At 46.7% G+C, this 19,394-nt stretch overlaps 2 protein-coding genes across 2 annotated transcripts; both read left to right on the plus strand.

Moving 5' to 3' along the window:
• The first annotated feature begins 766 nt into the window (after positions 1-766).
• Positions 767-1,273, plus strand: LOC125550763 (probable mixed-linked glucan synthase 9). The gene has a single exon (XM_048713847.1). It carries the CDS (start codon positions 767-769, stop codon positions 1,082-1,084), a length of 318 nt encoding a protein of 105 aa, XP_048569804.1. The 3' UTR covers positions 1,085-1,273.
• LOC125550755 (probable mixed-linked glucan synthase 8) lies at positions 839-6,761 on the plus strand. The gene is made up of 3 exons (XM_048713840.1): positions 839-975; positions 2,100-4,998; positions 5,081-6,761. The coding sequence occupies exons 2-3, from the start codon at positions 4,501-4,503 to the stop codon at positions 6,683-6,685; spliced, it is 2,103 nt and encodes a 700-aa protein (XP_048569797.1). The 5' UTR covers positions 839-975; positions 2,100-4,500; the 3' UTR covers positions 6,686-6,761.
• Positions 6,762-19,394: the final 12,633 nt, after the last annotated feature.

Genomic DNA, 19,394 nt, shown 5'->3' on the forward strand with positions numbered 1-19,394 from the left:
TGAACTGTATGAATTTTTTTTGAAGGCTCGCATGTCGCCGGCATGAACACTGGGCGATGGCAATGACTGTTGGCATGATCTATGACCACGTGCCTTTGTAAAATTCATATGGTTTTCTGCATGAATGTGAATTGGGTCGGTCGGTTGGGCGCACGACCGACCCAAACGCAAAAGGGGATGGATGATGAGCGGACATCTGATCTAAACAGACAAAAACCAAATAAAGCGTGTGTCCGTTTGGATCGTTGGAGGAGTTGCTCTACGTTCCAAATGGAGGCAAAATTTCATGTGCGAACAGTGTTCCACCCGTACTTTCCCTGTAAACGAACAGCGGACGGACGGACGGAAAGGCAGCGCACGTTTTATGCCCGGCAAGTTGCCTTGTCGCAGCTGTAGGTGCACTGGACGTCCAGCAGTGAGCGTCACGTGAGCCACGCGGATCTCGATGCACTCGTCCAGTCAAGTAGCCAGCCAGTGGCATTTTGTCGAATCGAGTAGCCAGTGGCCACGCCCTCGTGCCTCGGCATGATGCTTCCGGGCATTGGGATGCACGTCCCGTGTCCGATCCCCCACCGCGTCTCTCTCTCTCGCTATATAACGTGGCGTGTGGTTAAGCGTCTCCACCCAGCGTCGTCTCGTGCTGTGGCTGGCTAACCACCCCGTGGTAGTCAGTTCGGTGCTTGGCTGCTTGCTCCCGTAGATCACTCTCTCACTCACTCAGGGTGCAGGAGCCGGCTCTGCTACTTGGTAGGCGGACCAAGGTGGCATGGCTTCTCCGGCGGCCGTCCGCGGGGGTCGTCTAGCCGACCCACTGCTGGCCGCCGACGTCGTCGTCGGCGCCAAGGACAGGTACTGGGTGCCCGCCGACGAGAGAGAGATCCTGGCGTCGCAGAAGAGCGGCGCCGGCGAGGACGGCCGGGTACCGCTGCTCTACCGCACGTTCATGGTCAACGGCTTCCTCATCAACCTTTACAGGTGGGAGCATCGTCTCGGTTCAGTTCCTTCTTCCCCCTTGTTTTGCGCCATAGATGTATGTTCCCGAAGGGCAGTGCCACTTGATCGAACTCTTACGTTTCATAGGTAGTCTAAATCTAAGCAATGTACTAGTACTACAGTAGTTTGTAGTACTAGTATTTCTTGACAGACTACTCATGAAGGGGCCCCGCCCACGGCTCCATTTTATATGAACGAACGAAACCAGATGATACCTGAATATAAATGTACTGCCTGAATTTTGATGCACACTGACGGAGTGTTAGTTAATTGATTCCAAGGCAGTAAGTACAATCTTAAGAAACAAACAGAACGTGCTGTGATCTGGAGGCACCCAAAGTGCAGTGAGAGGACAGCGTCAAAGTAGGCAAAAGCTGCAAACGATCCAAATGGTATTGCATTGCTTATTACTGTGCGGCACGGGCGTGCCATTGGATATTTTGGATAACAAAGAAAGCAAAAGGTTGACAAAAAAAAGCAAAAGGAGATGCACCGACGCCAGTACACGCTCAAGCTATAAGGGACGTGACCTTTGTGACTTGTAGCCGGATCCGGACGGGGGCACAGTAAAAGTTATCCGGACGGGAGTACCTTTTTGTCGGTAAAATAGTGCTAAAATTAACCTGTTCGCTGAGGGCCAGCTAGTTAGTTCCATACTGATAGGCGAAATTCGCTTATTTAGTTTTATATGTTTATTAGAATTTGACGCTAAAAAAAATGCATTGTTAGCATGCGGCGGAATGTCTAACCGCTGAGATTGCGGATCTCAACGCTCAGATCCTGATCCGGCCAAGAAATTTTAAAAACGTTTAAGGCAGAAATCTAGAATCTACACTGTGCAAATATTCACTCTGCACATGCATTCGCAGGATCTTAATTTGTAGCCAGTGCTCAAAATAGTAAGTGTAGTATTTTAATCCAAGAGCACGTGAGCTCAACTACAATTATTACAGTGGAGATCATATAACTACGAAAGCATGCAACTTGGCAAACTTTGTTCTATTATAGTTAGAGATTCTATAACCTTGTCGTTCTGTACTACCAAGACTTTAACCTATTCCCATCAGCACATCATTTCATTTGTCCAAAACGTAACCGCACTGCAGGTTATTGACTCTGGTGAGAGTGATAGTGGTGATTCTATTCTTCACGTGGCGCATGAGGCACCGGGACTCGGACGCGATGTGGCTGTGGTGGATCTCGGTCGTCGGCGACCTCTGGTTCGGACTCACCTGGCTGCTCAACCAGATCACCAAGCTCAAGCCCAGGTAATGCGTCCCAAGCATCTCCGTCCTCAGAGACCAGCTCGACCAGCCCGACGGCGGCTCCGACCTCCCCCTCCTGGACGTGTTCATCAACACCGTCGACCCGGTGGACGAGCCGATGCTCTACACCATGAACTCCATCCTCTCCATCTTGACCACGGGAGTTAATTGCAAGGAACTACCACACTTCGGCACGTCGTAACGAATCAGTATCATTAGTCATTTTTTTTGCCATGCAGTACCAACTCTAAGTCTAAGTGTTGCAAAACGGTCTAAGTCATGTATAAACGCGTATTGATGATGTATCTGACCGCTGGGACCCGTGTGTCAGGAGCCAACCTGGCATATTTTTTTTCCAGAAAACACCTTTGTTGTAAATTTAATCACTCAAAACTCCCCGCCTCCCCTGTGCCACGCCGCCTCGACCTTGCCGGCCTTCCCTCACCAGAGCCCCATCGCTGGCTCGCCGGAGCCCAGTCGCTGGCTCACCGGAGCAGCTGCTGGCTCGCCAGAGCACTAGTGCCCCTCTCCCTTCTCCTTCATTTCCTCTCCTCTTTGCTAGCTCGCCAGGGCGGTGGTGGTCTTTGATGCTGGTGCGATGCGCGGGTTGGTGATGGTGGCCATGTGGGCGTTGCCCGGATCTGGTGTTAGGCGACGGGGGTTGAGGGCGGCGCGGCGGCGTGCTCGCCGGTGCCGAACGGGAAACGGCCGCTGGAATCAACCCCCACCGCTGTGTTCCTGGTCAGATCCGCTCGAGGTAGACGAGTCAGGATCGTGTGGGCTGCAGGACGGCCCAATCGTGGTCCAGTGAGGCCAGCACATTGTTTTTTTCTGCGGGGAGTGAGGCCAGCACATATAGACCTAAAAAGAACAATTCTTTTCATTTTTTTGCAATTATATGTTAGTACTATTTAGTGACAAGCACCAGACCCACGCACGGCAAGATTTTATGTGGGTTAGTATTATTTACTGCCAAGCATGAACTTTTTTCTAAAATTTATGTGGATTAAAAGATCAAATGTAAGAAAATTTTATGTGACTTCACTCAGGACCACACGCATGGACAACTATTATGCATCATCAATATATTTTTTAAATACACAATTAAACAAATTATATGCCCAACTTACAGTTACTGCATATTTTTTTTATTTTTTTAATGCACAGTTACTCAAAAAAATGATAACATGTACTAAAAATTATTGTGTAATCGTAATAAATTTTATATTGCATGACACACATTTTAGAAAATACATTTATAATTTTTAAATATGTGTTCAACATTTCCCAAAAATGTTTTGAACATTTTTTTCTTCAAATGCACGAACACTTTATTTACCTTTCAGTTTAATTTTAATTTTTTTGAACGTCAACCCAAAAAACAAAGCAGAGACCAGCAGGTTTATTCTTCAGAGCTTGGGTATTCTTCAGACATTGTATACTATAAAATGTTCAACATATATACGATGAACTTTTTAATATATTGTGCAATGAACATATTTTCAATTATACAACGCGACAAACATTTTTTTAATGTCATATATTATATTTTTAGTATCGTATAAAAATTGGAACGGCGAGGAATTTAAGGCGTATACGCGTACTAGTTGACGCATAGGATGGTAAGCGCTGCAAACGACTAGGCGCGGGATCGATTTCCGTCGGACGGGCGCGCGATTTTCTACTTCGTAAAAAGAACGAATGGCACAAAATATAAAAATAACGACGCGTGCTTTTGGTCGCGTAAGGTGTAATAGCGCAGCGGTAGCTCGCTACCCATTAGAGCCGCACGTCGCTGGCTCGAATCCCTGCGGCACCCGCGCGTGCGTTTATTTTTGAAAAAAGATTTTTTGTGGCAACACCTTTTTTTACAAACAGAGGATATATGCGTGATTAAATAAAAGGTAAGGGTTGTTTTTGTAAAAGAGCATGCCACGTCAGCCCCGACGCACGGGTCCCAGCGGTCAGATACACCGTCAGTACGCGCTTATACTGCTGTCAGACCGTTTTGCAACACTTAGGTTTAGAGTTGGTACTGCATGGCAAAAAATATGACTAATGATACTGATTTGTTACGACGTGGCGAAGTGTGGTAGTTTTTTGCAACACTTAGGTTTAGAGTTGGTACTGCATGGCAAAAAATATGACTAATGATACTGATTTGTTACGACGTGGCGAAGTGCGGTAGTTTTTTGCAACACTTAGGTTTAGAGTTGGTACTGCATGGCAAAAAATATGACTAATGATACTGATTTGTTACGACGTGACGAAGTGTGATAGTTCCTTGCAATTAACTTTGGCCACGGACTACCCCGTCGACAAGTACGCCACCTACTTCTCCGACGACGGCGGGTCGCTGGTGCACTACGAGGGCCTGCAGCTGGCGGCGGAGTTCGCCGCGTCCTGGGTCCCGTTCTGCCGGAAGCACTGCGTCGAGCCCCGGGCCCCGGAGAGCTACTTCTGGGCCAAGATGCGCGGGGAGTACGCCGGCAGCGCGCCCAAGGAGTTCCTTGACGACCATCGGCGGATGCGCGCGGCGTATGAGGAGTTCAAGGCGAGGCTGGACGGGCTTTCTGCCGCCATCGAGCAGCGGTCGGAGGTGTGCAACCGTGCCAACGGGAAAGACAAAGAGGAGTGTGCAAATGCTACTTGGATGGCTGATGGGTGCACGCAATGGCAGGGGACGTGGATCAAACCGGCAAAGGGCCACAGGAAAGGACACCACCCTGCAATTCTTCAGGTACAAATTAAAATAAACCAGGTTTTTATTTCATGCGATTTTTTCATACAAAACTGTTGCTAACATGTGATGATGGTTCAAGGTAATGCTGGATCAACCGAGCAAGGATCCTGAGCTGGGCATGACGGCGAGCTCCGACCACCCTCTGGACTTCAGCGCCGTGGACGCGCGCCTCCCGATGCTGGTCTACATCGCCCGGGAGAAGCGGCCGGGCTACGACCACCAGAAGAAGGCGGGCGCCATGAACGTGCAGCTGCGCGTCTCCGCGCTGCTCTCCAACGCGCCCTTCATCATCAACTTCGACGGCGACCACTACGTCAACAACTCGCAGGCCTTCCGCGCCGCCATGTGCCTCATGCTCGACCCGCGCGACGGCGCCGACACGGCCTTCGTCCAGTTCCCGCAGCGCTTCGACGACGTCGACCCCACCGACCGGTACTGCAACCACAACCGCATGTTCTTCGACGCCACCCTCCTCGGCCTCAACGGCATCCAGGGCCCCTCCTTCGTCGGCACTGGCTGCATGTTTCGCCGTGTCGCCCTCTACAGCGCTGACCCTCCCCGGTGGCGCCCCGACGACGCCAAGGAGGCCAAGGCCTCGCACTACAGGCCCAACATGTTTGGCAAGTCCACGTCCTTCATCAACTCCATGCCGGCGGCCGCCAACCAAGAACGGTCCGTCCCGTCACCGCCGACGGTTGGAGAGGTGGAGCTCGCCGACACGATGACGTGCGCCTACGAGGACGGCACCGAGTGGGGCAACGACGTCGGGTGGGTGTACAACATCGCGACGGAGGACGTGGTGACCGGCTTCCGGCTGCACCGCACGGGGTGGCGCTCCACGTACTGCGCCATGGAGCCCGACGCGTTCCGCGGCACGGCGCCCATCAACCTGACGGAGCGGCTCTACCAGATCCTGCGCTGGTCGGGGGGATCCCTCGAGATGTTCTTCTCCCGCTTCTGCCCGCTCCTGGCCGGCCGGCGGCTCCACCCCATGCAGCGCGTCGCCTACATCAACATGACCACCTACCCGGTCTCCACCTTCTTCATCCTCATGTACTACTTCTACCCGGTGATGTGGCTCTTCCAGGGGGAGTTCTACATCCAGAGGCCGTTCCAGACGTTCGCGCTGTTCGTCGTCGTCATCATCGCCACGGTGGAGCTCATCGGCATGGTGGAGATCAGGTGGGCCGGCCTCACGCTGCTCGACTGGGTCCGCAACGAGCAGTTCTACATCATCGGCACCACCGGCGTGTACCCGATGGCCATGCTGCACATCCTCCTCAGGTCCTTCGGCATCAAGGGGGTGTCCTTCAAGCTGACGGCCAAGAAGCTCACGAGCGGCGCCAGGGAGAGGCTCGCGGAGCTCTACGACGTGCAGTGGGTGCTGTTGCTGGTGCCCACGGTGGTGGTGATGGCCGTGAACGTGGCCGCCATCGGCGCGGCGGCGGGCAAGGCGATCGCTGGGAGGTGGTCGGCCGCGCAGGTCGCCGGGGCGGCGAGCGGGCTCGTGTTCAACGTGTGGATGCTGCTGCTGCTCTACCCGTTCGCGCTCGGGATAATGGGGCGCTGGAGCAAGAGGCCATACATCCTGTTCGTTGTGCTGGTGACCGCGGTCGCTGCCACCGCGTCCGTGTACGTCGCGCTCGCCGGCTCCCTACCGTTTAAATTTTGTACTCCTAAGTAATGCTGCAAAGCCTGTAAGAGCTGTGAGTCAAAACACCCATAGTTTAAATTGCAGCATGTAATAAAGTTTACCTTAATGGTTGTGTTCGTAGCATGGTACGGTAGGCATGCAATCTTTTCTTTTGGCAGCGAAATATTGTGAGCTGTATTCCACACACACAACCCAGCGTGGCTGGTTAAAAAAAATCTGAGGTGTTTTGTGCCGCTGAACGTGTTTCAAGGTCAAGCCGGTTTTGGTATGGAAGCGGCGAGTGGCGTGTCGGTGGCTTGTTCTGACGGCGGTAGTAGTCGTTTGGTGGTCTCGGCATTTCTATGTAATTTTTATTTTGTTTGAGGTGCTTTTGTAATTTCGATGAACTTCGATAATAGATTTAGATCATTTTTGTAAAAAATAAAAACTGAGAGCAGTGTCCAACCAGCAGTCTGTGACGTCCATTGTGCTAGCATGGTTCCCACATAGATGAGCCAAAAAATTTGCTGGCCATTTTACATGTTAAATAACCACTAGTGTGCACGTATGTCATATGCAAACGATTTAAACCTATTCTTGCTGACAAAGCTTTGAACCGTCGCTTTTTGAAGGTGTGCGAAAGCGGTGGTTCATCGCACCTAAAAAGTACAAATAAGTACTAGGCATTAAGGTGTGCGAAAGGAATGGTCCATCGCATCTAAAAAACACAAAAAAAATACTATGCATCAAGTTGTGTGAAAAGGGTGGTCCATCGCACCTAAAAAAACACAGAGAAGTACTATGCATCAATTAAGAAAATAAGACCTATCAGGACTAGCCTTTGATGGCATATTTTCATAGGAGAAGTAACCTGAGCACCCGTCGAGCCCAAGTCTCAAACCTGGGCGGGCAGCATGCGCACCCCGCGGCGCTTGCCAAGAGAGTGATGCTCTGTTCTCATAATATGAAGAATGAACAAGTAAAATGCATCTCAACATTGTATTAAGAGCAAATACAATAAGATGACATAAGCAAGCTATAAGGATTAGAATATTATATCTTTCTTAATTGAAGGAGAGAGAAGAGGAGAGTGAAGAGAAGCGGTCTTTTGGTTAGTAGCCGGCTCTAACACGAGTCCTAAGACATTTTATGAAATTGTAAAGTAGGCTAACTAGTAATAAAGTAGTATATATATATATATATATATATATATATATATATATATATATAACTTATTATTATACATGCTTACTATAAGGTTAACTCTAGATGACATAACAACTCCTGATAGCTGATTATTGGTTGTATTATTAACCATGCTTTAAGTCGCTCTCCGCTCTACATTTTCTAACCGAATAACCAACAGTATAATAATCGGTAGTATACAATGGAACTAAGGCTGTCCACATTCACAGTTTCAGTTGTCCAAAGATGGGACCGGCTAGGGACCATGTGACCGAATTTCCGATTTCGGTCAGTCACTTTTTATTCTTTACAATCAGCTAACTACTCTACTCGCTCGGGATTAAAAGACCAGTTGCCAGTCAAGTCGAGGCCACTACTAAACGCATGCATGCGACTGGGAATAAAGGTGAGTAGTGCATGCATGCAAGCTAGCTAGTGTTGGTTGTGTTTGACGTAAGAAACACGAGCCCTGCTCCAGTGCTCCCCCCTAACCTAATTTCAGAGAGATATTTTTGTCCCTGTGAATTTATTTTTTTCCTGGCCCGCCGCAGCCTAGATCCAAGCCCTGTTTAGCCGTATATAACCCAGAACGTATACGTACAGTACCCTGGTCTGAAAAAAAACATCACACGACCCCACGTTCACGTAAGACCTGCCGAATCCAATCATTCACGCGAGCAGCTCCATCAATCTCGCGAGCATTGACGCAGCTCCATAAGTCACGTAGTAGATCTCCAGCGGCGGCTGTCTCGTCGCCGGCGATCTCGTCGGACAGCGGGCGCGACAACGTCGTGAATTTCCAACGAGCGCGCACAGGTACCGCATCCCGCATCCCCCCTCTAGTCTCGCTCGCGGCAACATCGAACGAACTGCCGCCGCCAGTGGTAGTGGTTAACCTAGCGGGGCGGGTAACCTAGCTACCCGGCGACGCATGCGATCGTGGATCTTGTTCCGGTAGTGCTGCTCCTTGTGATCTGGGTTCACGTAGCGTCGGTTGCCGTCGGCTGTGCGCACCACCGGTATCGTTATTTGATGTGGCGGCTAACCTAGGTATCCGGCGGCAGAGGTAATCACAGATCAAGCTAGGTTTGGAGATCGTGCAGTTCCTCGCGATTGAAAGTGATCACGACGGGTGTCGTGGCCATCTTTCTTACTAAGTTGGGCAGATCTGAACGGCCTCGATTGCGGTTGTTTACATAACATCCGTGATCGTGTGCTATGTGTTTTATATTTCATCATTGATAATGTTTGCACAGGTGATGATACATAATATTGGTTGTAGGAAATGGCGGACGAGGAGTTAACTGATATCATGGTAGACATGGAGTTTGGAGAACTGATGAAAGACTGGATAGAAGATTGGTCAGATGATGAAAAATCAGATCGTGAAGATCGGTCAGACAATGGGAACGAATGGGACGATCTTAATGTGAGTGACATTGTCATGTTGTAATTTTTTGGTGGCATCCGACAACATTAAATCTTTGTGTTGAAAATTTATAGATCGATGAGCTTGATGATGATCAGGAAAACAACTCGGAGCTCTCGAATGAAGATTACATTAGTCAGGTACGTAAGTGAAAAATTTTGTTGGCATGCAAATTGAATTTCTTCTGGAATATTATATGATAAGTAATTATGTATTTGTGTTGTATTTTTCAGTTCATTTCCGAATGTCATAATACGTACGACTATTACGGTGAATCCAACGCGGAGACAGGCCTTAACGACGAATCATTAGATGCACCTGGTTCTGGGGAGTCCGAGTCGTCGGTCATCATGAGTGAGGTATGTGTGTAATCAATGTTCTATGGAAGTAAGTAATGTTAAACCTTAGAAATCTGTTTTCATGGCTGTGGTTTGATTGTGTAGGTAACACAAGATGATGGGGCAAACAATGTCCAAGATACTGCCAGTGCAGATGATAAGAGGGATATGTTCATGCAGATAATGGAAATGACCTTTACGTCTCACGATGGTGCGTATGATTTCTACAACAGCTATGCTAGAGATAATGGTTTCAGCATTAGAAAGAATAAGGTCAGGTATAGCAAAACAGACTCACGTCATATGCGTTATAGGAGGTTTGTTTGTTCAAGACAAGGGAAATGTGACGGCAAGTTGCTAACCGAGGAAGGACACAACCGTAGGCTCAGAGCCGAGACACGCTGCTTTTGCGAAGCGCACCTGACCGTCAAGCTTGACCAAAAGCGTGGGGTTTGGTATGTTGAAAGTTTTGAGGACAAGCATAGCCATATGTTGGCAGTACCGAACGAGGTACCTTTTCTTTGGTCCCACAGAAAAATCAAAGAGTACCAGAAGCATGAGATAATGTCCATGGGAGCTGCAGGGATTAGAATTCACGACATGATGGATTGCTTCATCAGCAAACATGTATGGTACGGCGGTGTTGGTTTTACCAGGCGTGAAATATACAACCTTTGCGCCAAGGAGAAGAGGAAGCTGCTTTCAAAAGGTGATGCTGCCACAGCCATAGGCATCATGGCCAGTAGGAAACAGAGGGATCCTAGCTTCTTTTTCGAGTACAGGCTAGATAAGGAAGGACATTTGAATAGGATGTTCTGGTGCAACTCCCAGTCTCGTCATGACTATGAGGACTTCGGCGACGTGCTTGTATTTGACAGCACGTACAAGATGAACCGCTATGGTACATTCATACCTTTTGTTGGTCTTAACAATCACCGGAAGACCACTGTTTTTGGTTGTGCCATAGTTTCGGACGAGGCCGAGGAGACATACGTGTGGCTTCTGCAGACTTTTTTGAGGTCCATGTGTCAAAAGATGTCTAAGAGTGTTATCACAGACGCTGACACTGCGATGATCAAGGCAATTCGTGAAGTCTTGCCAGACGTGTGGCACCGTATATGTACATGGCACATAGAGAAAAATATGAATATTCACCTCAGTCACAAGTCCTTGAAGGAGTTCCGAACTCTTCTGTACTACATCACGTCCACGGCAACGTTTGAGGAGAGATGGCACGCATTTTCCAAAAGATGACAGTCGGAAAAAACTGTAACATGGTTGAGGCGGATGTATAAGAAGAGGAGACTGTGGGCCACGGCATATCTAACTGAGGGGTTTTGGCTTGGCATGAAAAGAAACCAGCGGAGTGAAAGCCTGAACTCATGCCTTCACCTCCACCTAGACGGTGAAATGACCCTGGTGGATATGATTTTGCACTATGAGAACGCCGTTGTGCGTATCCGTGAAAACGAGGCGCGAGATGACTGCACGGCCTCACAGAGTTTACCGGTGCCAGTTACTAGCTCGAGGGAACTTGAGATAGCTGCTTCTCACGTCTTCACTCCAGCAAACTTCTATATGTTGCAAGATGATCTTAGAAAAATTGACGGCATGGAGATTGTAGAAATTAAGCTGGGAGACGGATCACAGCAGTACATTGTGGCCTGGAAGAATAACCGGAAGCACCGTTTTTGGGTGGAGTATACACCAGTAAATTCCGCAGAAACTATAAGGTGCAGCTGCAGAAGAATGATTCAAAAGGGTCTACCTTGCAAGCACATATTCCATATACTGAAGCACTTGAACATATCTGAAATACCAAAGTGTTTAGTTCTTATTCGGTTCACAAAAGAAGCAAGGTTGGGACTGCCCGCGAGGTGCACAAGCGATCTGTTGGGATTTGGTTGGACTGGGGCCGGGGAAAGGATAAAATATAGCCAGGTCAGTGTGTTAGCGTCTGAAGCTATGCATGCGGCATGCAAACACCCTGCTTTGTGGGATCAGTTACAGGAGAGTTTGAAGGCTGTGATAGCTAAGAGTCATGAGTATGATCTGCTACAGAAAAATTTGTTGAAGCAAACAAATGACATCAGTAAGTGTGCAGTTGAATATGTGGACGATGGTGAAGGCAACATGATTGAGGTTAAAGATCCTATGAAAGTGTCAAGCAAAGGTGCAACAAAGGCATATGAGAGCCGCCCTGTCTAAAAAAATGGTAGACCACTCTCTTTTGATGAGTTGAAAACCCGGTGCGGCGCTTGCAAATTGGTAGGACACACTAGACGTAGCAAGAAATGCAAACAAAATCAGAAGTAAGTGTTTGTATGCATTGTGGATTATTAAAGTTTGTATCATTCATTAACTTAGCTTGTCTTCTATCAGGTGCAGAAAAGTGGAGAAGGAACAAGAGTAGAACACTTGCTTCAATTATTTACTGTGTTAATCGGTCGGCTCATGCTTCGGCTAAGGTAGCTATAGGTGCTTGTGTTTCTTTGGTTTGGAGGCTTTGGCCCCGTGATTGTATCCTTAGTGTATTAGCAGACGAGATCTCGGTCTTTGTTTAAATAAAGTAAGATGTTTCCCTGTAAACAAAAATCAAAAAAATTCTTTACTGTGTAATGACCGGGGCGGGAGGTAGAAAGAATATCATTGTACATTTCCCCTGCCCACGTCCTAAATGCCATTAAATAAGTAACTATACCACTCTCCTCCCCACCACACACTCACCCACCTCCCACGGGCGCCGGTTCGAACTCCCCTCTTATCCCCACCTACAGTAGATCGAGAATACCCTCGCCGGCGACCGCTGCAGCCGCCTCCATGGAGAGAAGCCTCGGCTGGCAGAGAGCGATGATGGACCTCACCGGCGATGACGAGGGGTGGCGCGCGCAGTTGACGGAGGTGTGCGGCTGGTTCCCCAGCACGGAGATGTTGGTCAACCACGCGCGTGGCCTCGTCAAAGTCCTCACCGACGCCAAGAGGAAGCGCGCCTTCCCCTACGGCCGCGGCATCCCGCCGGCTGTCCTACTCGTGTGGGCAATGTGAGAGGCCACGCTGAGCGACTCCCCTATTCAGCGCGCAAGGTGGTGGATGTACCGCTCCACCACCATGACGCTGCGGCCAGATTCATCACGCGTCACGTCGAGGGCGGACCGCGTCGACGTCGAGCTTGCTGTCCCTGCGCCCGTCAGCCCGGACTACCAGGTCCGCCATGTGTCGAAGCCAGTGCTGCCATTGGACCATGAGGAGGGCGAGGAGGACGCTGTGCAGATGGTAGCGCCGGTCGCCGTCGAGGGTGGCAAGACAATGCCCATCGATGTCGAGCTCCTTCCCCTCCTCCCTGGCATAGTGAAGGTGGAAGAAGAGGAGGTGGCTCAGGATCAGGTGGCGCAGCTGTCCAACAGAACGGTGGTCAAGAAGAAGGCTTCTCCGCGTGTGGTACGCCACTCACGCCGCCTCAAATTTCTAAAGAAGTAAAGATGGGCACAGTTGCTGAAGGAGGAGGAAGCTGCTGATTATCTTAAGTTAGGTATGCTGTTATATGTTTCAACATATAAGTTAACATTATTTTGGGTTTGATGTTGGTTAGGTATGCTTTTATATGTAAGCATATAAGTTATGCAATCGGTACGGTTTGATCGGGTTCTTTGTGGCTGAAGAACTGAATATCTACTGCTCACCCTAAGTGCCAAGTTCAGTTAAATTTCTGAATATTGAATATGTATTGTTGCTTTGCTTCAGTGTTGCATGGAAGCTGCTAGATGTTGCTCCTATGTTGCAACAAGACAATGAAAGTCAGCTACATAAATCAGTAGTGTTGCTAGGTAATGTGCCCATGTGCATCACATACCAAATATAGAACATGCCAAAAGTGCATTGTCTGTCAAATACATGACATGCCAAAAGTGCATTGTCTGCCAAATATAGAACATGCCAAAAGTGCACTGTCTACCAATCATGATGGCCCCATGTTATTTATGCTGCAATCTCTGTTACACTTTGCCCATAAACTGAATAGCAAATAATTTAGCATCATTTCATCATGTCAATTACAATGATGTCAATAACTTTATGAACAATCTACTTGCTAACTATGACAGCAATCATAATGGCAAGCAGGCCAAGATACAGAAGACCTCCAAATTCTAAAATCCTATCCCTATAGAGCAATATCTCCTTGTGCATCTTAACCATTGCCCTCTTTTCTTTCTCATTCCTTTTAATTTCAGCTTCATATTCTGTAATCTTAGTCTCCAGTTTCTTGTTCTTCATGGCAAGATACTTAATGACTGACTTTGCTTTGCTATCCCACTCCCCATCAACCCATTCAACATACTCAGAAGTGATACCATCCTAAATAAATCATGAGCAATTCAAGTCATTTTATAACTGAACTTGTCGCTGCAAGCGTTAAACACTGAACTTTTTTGCAGCTTGACCGCAATAGCAGTACTAGTTTGAAGATCATGCTCAGTAGACTAACCTCAAACACACATCCCCCGAGTGCGCTGCCAAAATTTTCTGCATCTATGCAGACACGGCCACTAGGAGTTTCCTGATGACCACATAGATGGAGCTTGTCATGGCCACATGTGATGAATTATGGATGATAATGCTGGGATGTAAAGAACAACGGTAAAGAACTTACCTTTTTGCCACCAAAGTGTAGGACTGAAGAAACCCTAGCCGTGGGTTCTCCCGGCTCGCCGCCGCCCACGAAACCCCCGTCCCCTGTTCCACTAGATCCGCCACCGCTGCCTCCTGTGCCACTGAATCCGGCCCACCTGCTTGTAGGACCCAGGGTTTGACCTAACTTGCGGTCGTCTCCGCTCTTCTCGCCGCAGCCCAGCTCGCTGTCATGCTTTCGCCGTCGAGATTTGGAGGCGCAAATAGAGAGGGAGGGCTAGGGATTTGGAAAGGGAAACGAGAAAAGGGGAAAGATCGATGTGAACCTGGCAAAATGGGCTGGTGTAGCGCTGTCGGGAAGATAGCCCACCTGTGGGGCCCCTCACGTGGTTAGATGGGCCGTGCCTGGCATTATGGTGAGTACAGAAAAAGTTAATTATACATATAATAAAAAAACGACGGGTTTGTAAAACAAACTAGAAAAACATGATGCCTGATAACACGCGATAGAGCCAACGAGCTGACATGACTAATTTTGATGAGTGTAATATTACATTTTGGCTCGATATATTTACTTATCTACCATGACTACTTTTCATAATAATGTGATGAGGGGGAATTACTAGGAGATTATGCAAGATGATGACATGGAGATAGCTAAGGAAGAATGCTAAGCTTGGTAGAGTTTAAAAAAAAGTTAAGATTGTGAAAATTTTAATATGAAACTTACGAGAGCAGTTGAAGAGAAAAATAGACTATTATAAAAAATTGGAGAAGGAGAAAAATATTAAGCAAGAACACTTGATAAGTGAAGCCGTGAAAAATACAATTATAAAAAATTGGAGAACGAGAAAAATATTAAGCAAGAACAATTGATAAGTGAAGCCAAAACTTTATTGGTACGACCAAATTGTCTTCTCCGAGCGAATTTTATGACCGAATTGTCTTGTACGAGCGAATTGTCTGACAGACACATACACATGCATGTGCCCTGTTTATTACATAAAAATTATAGAACCCCTAAGATAATCATGCCATCGAAACCTTCGACCGGACTAAATCCAAACCACTAAAACTTCAATCTTGCATGCCGCATGAATTCTTCAGGCGCCTTTTCCTTGCGATTTCGCGAATTTTGTTCTTCACACACTCCATCGAGTTTGAAGGTGACATAATCAACTCTGCGACGAAACATCTTCTCCTTGCGTCAACGGTGGCCTGCAAAAAATGACATAAAGGTTACATGAACCGAAGTTGCTACACCACCATAGTAGCTAGTCTACAAATGAAAATAACAGCATACCTGTGTAAATTGGCGGGTGATTCGGTCCCCGTCCCAATGTTCTAGACATTCTGTGACAAAAAGGCCACAAGAGTTCCTGGTACATATGCAAACATTAGCGGTGGGCAATACAAACATGTGTGTTGTTGTTTGATTGTGCATGATGTCCTATTAACTCACCCATCCTATTGCTGGGGTATGTCATACTCCTTAATAGGCCACTTACTTACGTCCGGATATTTCCCTGGTGTAATAAGATTTGCCTGACGCATATCGTTTGCTATAGCCATTAGCTATAAAAAGGATAGTGTTAAAGAACAATCATAAACAATATGTAAGAGCAATGGTACAAATGTTGGTTACATTACCAGTGCTTTAACAGTCCTTTCAGTCAGGTCCAGAGGATAGAGCGAATCGAGAACTTGGAATTCTTTCTTGATCATGTGCATGACCACGGTCATCCAGTGGCTATTGTCGATATTCAACGCGATATATGTCTACAGTGCAAAAAACCATTACGGATCAAAAGAAATACTTGATGAACTATCATGTAGTGATGAATCACAAACATTACGTACCTTATCATGCACAGTATACTCTTTCGTGACTCTATTAACTGTTCCAGCTTTGGTCAAAGCACTATCCATGTTGCAGCTCGATGGCAATGGATCGTCATGTGCGATAGCACGATCTACAAGGAATTTGGACCTCCACGCTAGACAGAGGTAACGATCATGACCAACACGCAGCTCCAAATGTCCCATATAAGCATCAATAACCTGCATAGAATATCAGCGCATTACATGTTGAAAGTTGAGACATGGATTATTGAGCATTTTAAAAACAGGACATGCAAGTAGTACTTACATCGTCCGATAGCCATCTATGAGCTAGTACCGGTAGAATCCTTTCGGAAGTCAGAGTTATGCCACGCCCTTCACTGTAGTAATTTTTTTGTTCTTGTTCTTCTCAGTGCTAGCAGCTAACTCAACAAATGAAATAGCTGCATCAATTATTTCCGGCGTCAACTCATCTGCCACAACCTCCGGCACATTATTGTTCGAAAATAGAGCTGCATGAAATAATATGAACGTCAAAAATGGTGATCATATGCATTGGTAGTAAATAAAAGAATTTAAGAATGTTAGTTACGATACCTCTAGTAGCAGTACTAGTACCAGAGGTTCTCTGACCACGGCTGGTACGCCTGCCGGGCTTGTCAAGTGCGTAGGGGGATTCAAATTTCTTGGGAACGGTCCGCTTCCGCTTACCGGACATAACCTCCTCATCCTTATCGATTGTTACACCCTTTTTTCCATTCGCCTTAGCCATGAACTTGCTGACAGAAGATGGACAAATGTCTATGTCCGATGAAGGTGCTAGAGTAGAAGTACCAACCACCCAAGGGTTTTCCGGTGTACCCCCACATACATCATTACGCTTAACAGGTGAAGCTTCCTTGTGTCCATTCATCTTCGGTGGGGTTTTCGGTTTGGCAAACTAAATCGTGTGAACATTTCTGGACATAAAAAATTAAACGAGAAAATTATAGACAGAAAGATAAATACATAGTACCTCAGGAACGGTTTTATGGTCGGGAAGCACTATATCAGGCTGCGTCATGTCAATGATCGGCTGTCCATCACTGTCCATGTCTTCCTTGTACACGAATTCCTTCTTTTCATATGGACCATTCTCGAACGAATCCACTTCGTCCGGATCATTCTCCGCGGATGGCACGGCAGCAGCCGGCTTGTACATGACACCTGCTTTGTTCAGCTTCTCCAACAACCTCTGCAATAGAAATATAAACTTAGTAATGGTAGCATGGTTTAAAACAGCAAACATACTGTAAATTATAAAGTTTGGGTGTGATACCTCAGCAACTTGATCAGGGATTTGCCTCATCTGGGTGTGTATGAAGTCCATGCACCGCTTCATTAGAAGCTCAATCAGATCTTCTGACAATGCGGCTGTCGTCGACTTCTTTGCGTTTCTAGTTGCAGGCTTGGTTTTTGGCTTCATGGTAGGCACATTATTTGGGATGTTGGGCTCCTGAGCCCTATACTCCTGGGTGATATTATTTTCGATCTGCATGCGATATTGAAGTACATGCGATGAATAAAAAATAAATAGTATTAAGTTACAAAACATTTAAGAAATACGAAACACAATGACTTACCCTTATGTTACCAAGGCCGCGCCCATTATCATAGTTGAACCTATCTCTCCTAGTGGCTGCACCTTCTGTCCAGTTCCTCATTAGAGGTTGTATGGACAAGTTGGGATTATAGGCGCATTCGCCTTCGACCGGTTGCACCTTCTCCCAGTACAAGTACTACAAAAAATATAAGGATTTAGAGTTAGTAATACATCACATAAAATTGCAATGATATGATAATTGACATTATGCAACATGTCTCATATGTGTACCTGCAAGAGAGCCAAATTGCCTTTCGGCCATTGGCGGAGGTGTTTGCCTTTCTTCACTATGCGAAGGCAATCAAGGAGAACACGCATGGTGAAGGCATTCCAGTTAATCTTTGAAATACGTTTCACATCTTTGACCAAAGCGTAGTACTGCTTTGGCACAATCTTGCTCGACATGGGAGCAATAATTGTTCCTAACAGGACAAGCACTACTTTGCGAAGGAAATCGTCGTCGGTGGCTTTACTTTTAATTATGTCCTCAATGAGATTATCTATCACTATGTTTTCTGATGTCTTACTGAGAAATTGTGGCGGCACCCGCTCCTTCATGTCCTCGCCTTCTTCAGTCAGAATGTCCAAAGCGGACAGTCCTTGGTTCTCGAGGTTAAAGATGCACTCGACGTCGACCGCACCGAGAGTCACCTCCCCAACCTGCTCTTGTATAATGAACCTGCCCGTGCTGGCCTGAAAATTCTCAATCATATACCTAATAAGCAGGGTACGCATCTTAATAGATGGTATCTGCAGCATGCTGCGCAATGATGTATCAGCCACTCTAGCGCGTTGACCGCTCGATAGATCAGCAACAAGCTTGCACCATTTCTCAACTGCGCATACTATTTCTCCATTCAGCTCGTCCATCCTGTTGAAAGAAAATATATAACTTCGTGACATTAGCTAACACTAAAGCAAAAATAACAATAGGCATGCAAAAATATGAAACTTTCTGGTAGTAGCTAACACTAATGCAAAAATAACACTAATGGAAATACAAAACTATCACCATGTATACTGCAACATGCAACCAAGTGTGTGCTGAATGAGGTAATAAAAAAATAACTACAATTGATAATTGAATTTACTTGCATCTGATCAAGTTCTTTGAGTATCATATAAATTATATAATCAATAAATTTAATATGATAAACTATTACTAATTCGTCTGGTTGTCTTACTAACAGGGTGACAAATTGTTCAGCTGTAAATAAACTAGAGTCTATAGCAATGGTACCTATTTGAGGTTCATCAACATCTAATGTTAATAACTCTTTAATGTTCTATGTGCACAACAATATAATTGGATCGTGTGACAAAAATATAATTGGATCTTGTGACAAAAAATGTATTGCATCATGCTTCTCGAGAAACAACATCTTATTCTACCATGCTATGAAAGAACCAAAGAATGTTTTCATCTACGCCATCTGGTCAGAACGCATCTAGTCGAGTTCATACTAGTTGAAAATATGTGGTAAACCTATGTCCATTAAAGCAACGAGACGGAGGAAGTAGCTTGCTATAAAGGCGCGAGGGAAGGAGGACAATTTACTTGATTGGTCGACGAAGATGAAAGAAGTCGGCGATGCGTTCTCGACGTAGTTCGTCGAGGTCGTCCTGCATGTGCGGACGACCTTGATCTTCTCAGGGTTTTTGTGGTGTGTGGGATGCGGCGGACGGAGCTGTCGACGC

Source organism: Triticum urartu, chromosome 1, assembly GCF_003073215.2.
Source record: "Triticum urartu cultivar G1812 chromosome 1, Tu2.1, whole genome shotgun sequence".
NCBI classification, from domain to species: domain Eukaryota; kingdom Viridiplantae; phylum Streptophyta; class Magnoliopsida; order Poales; family Poaceae; genus Triticum; species Triticum urartu.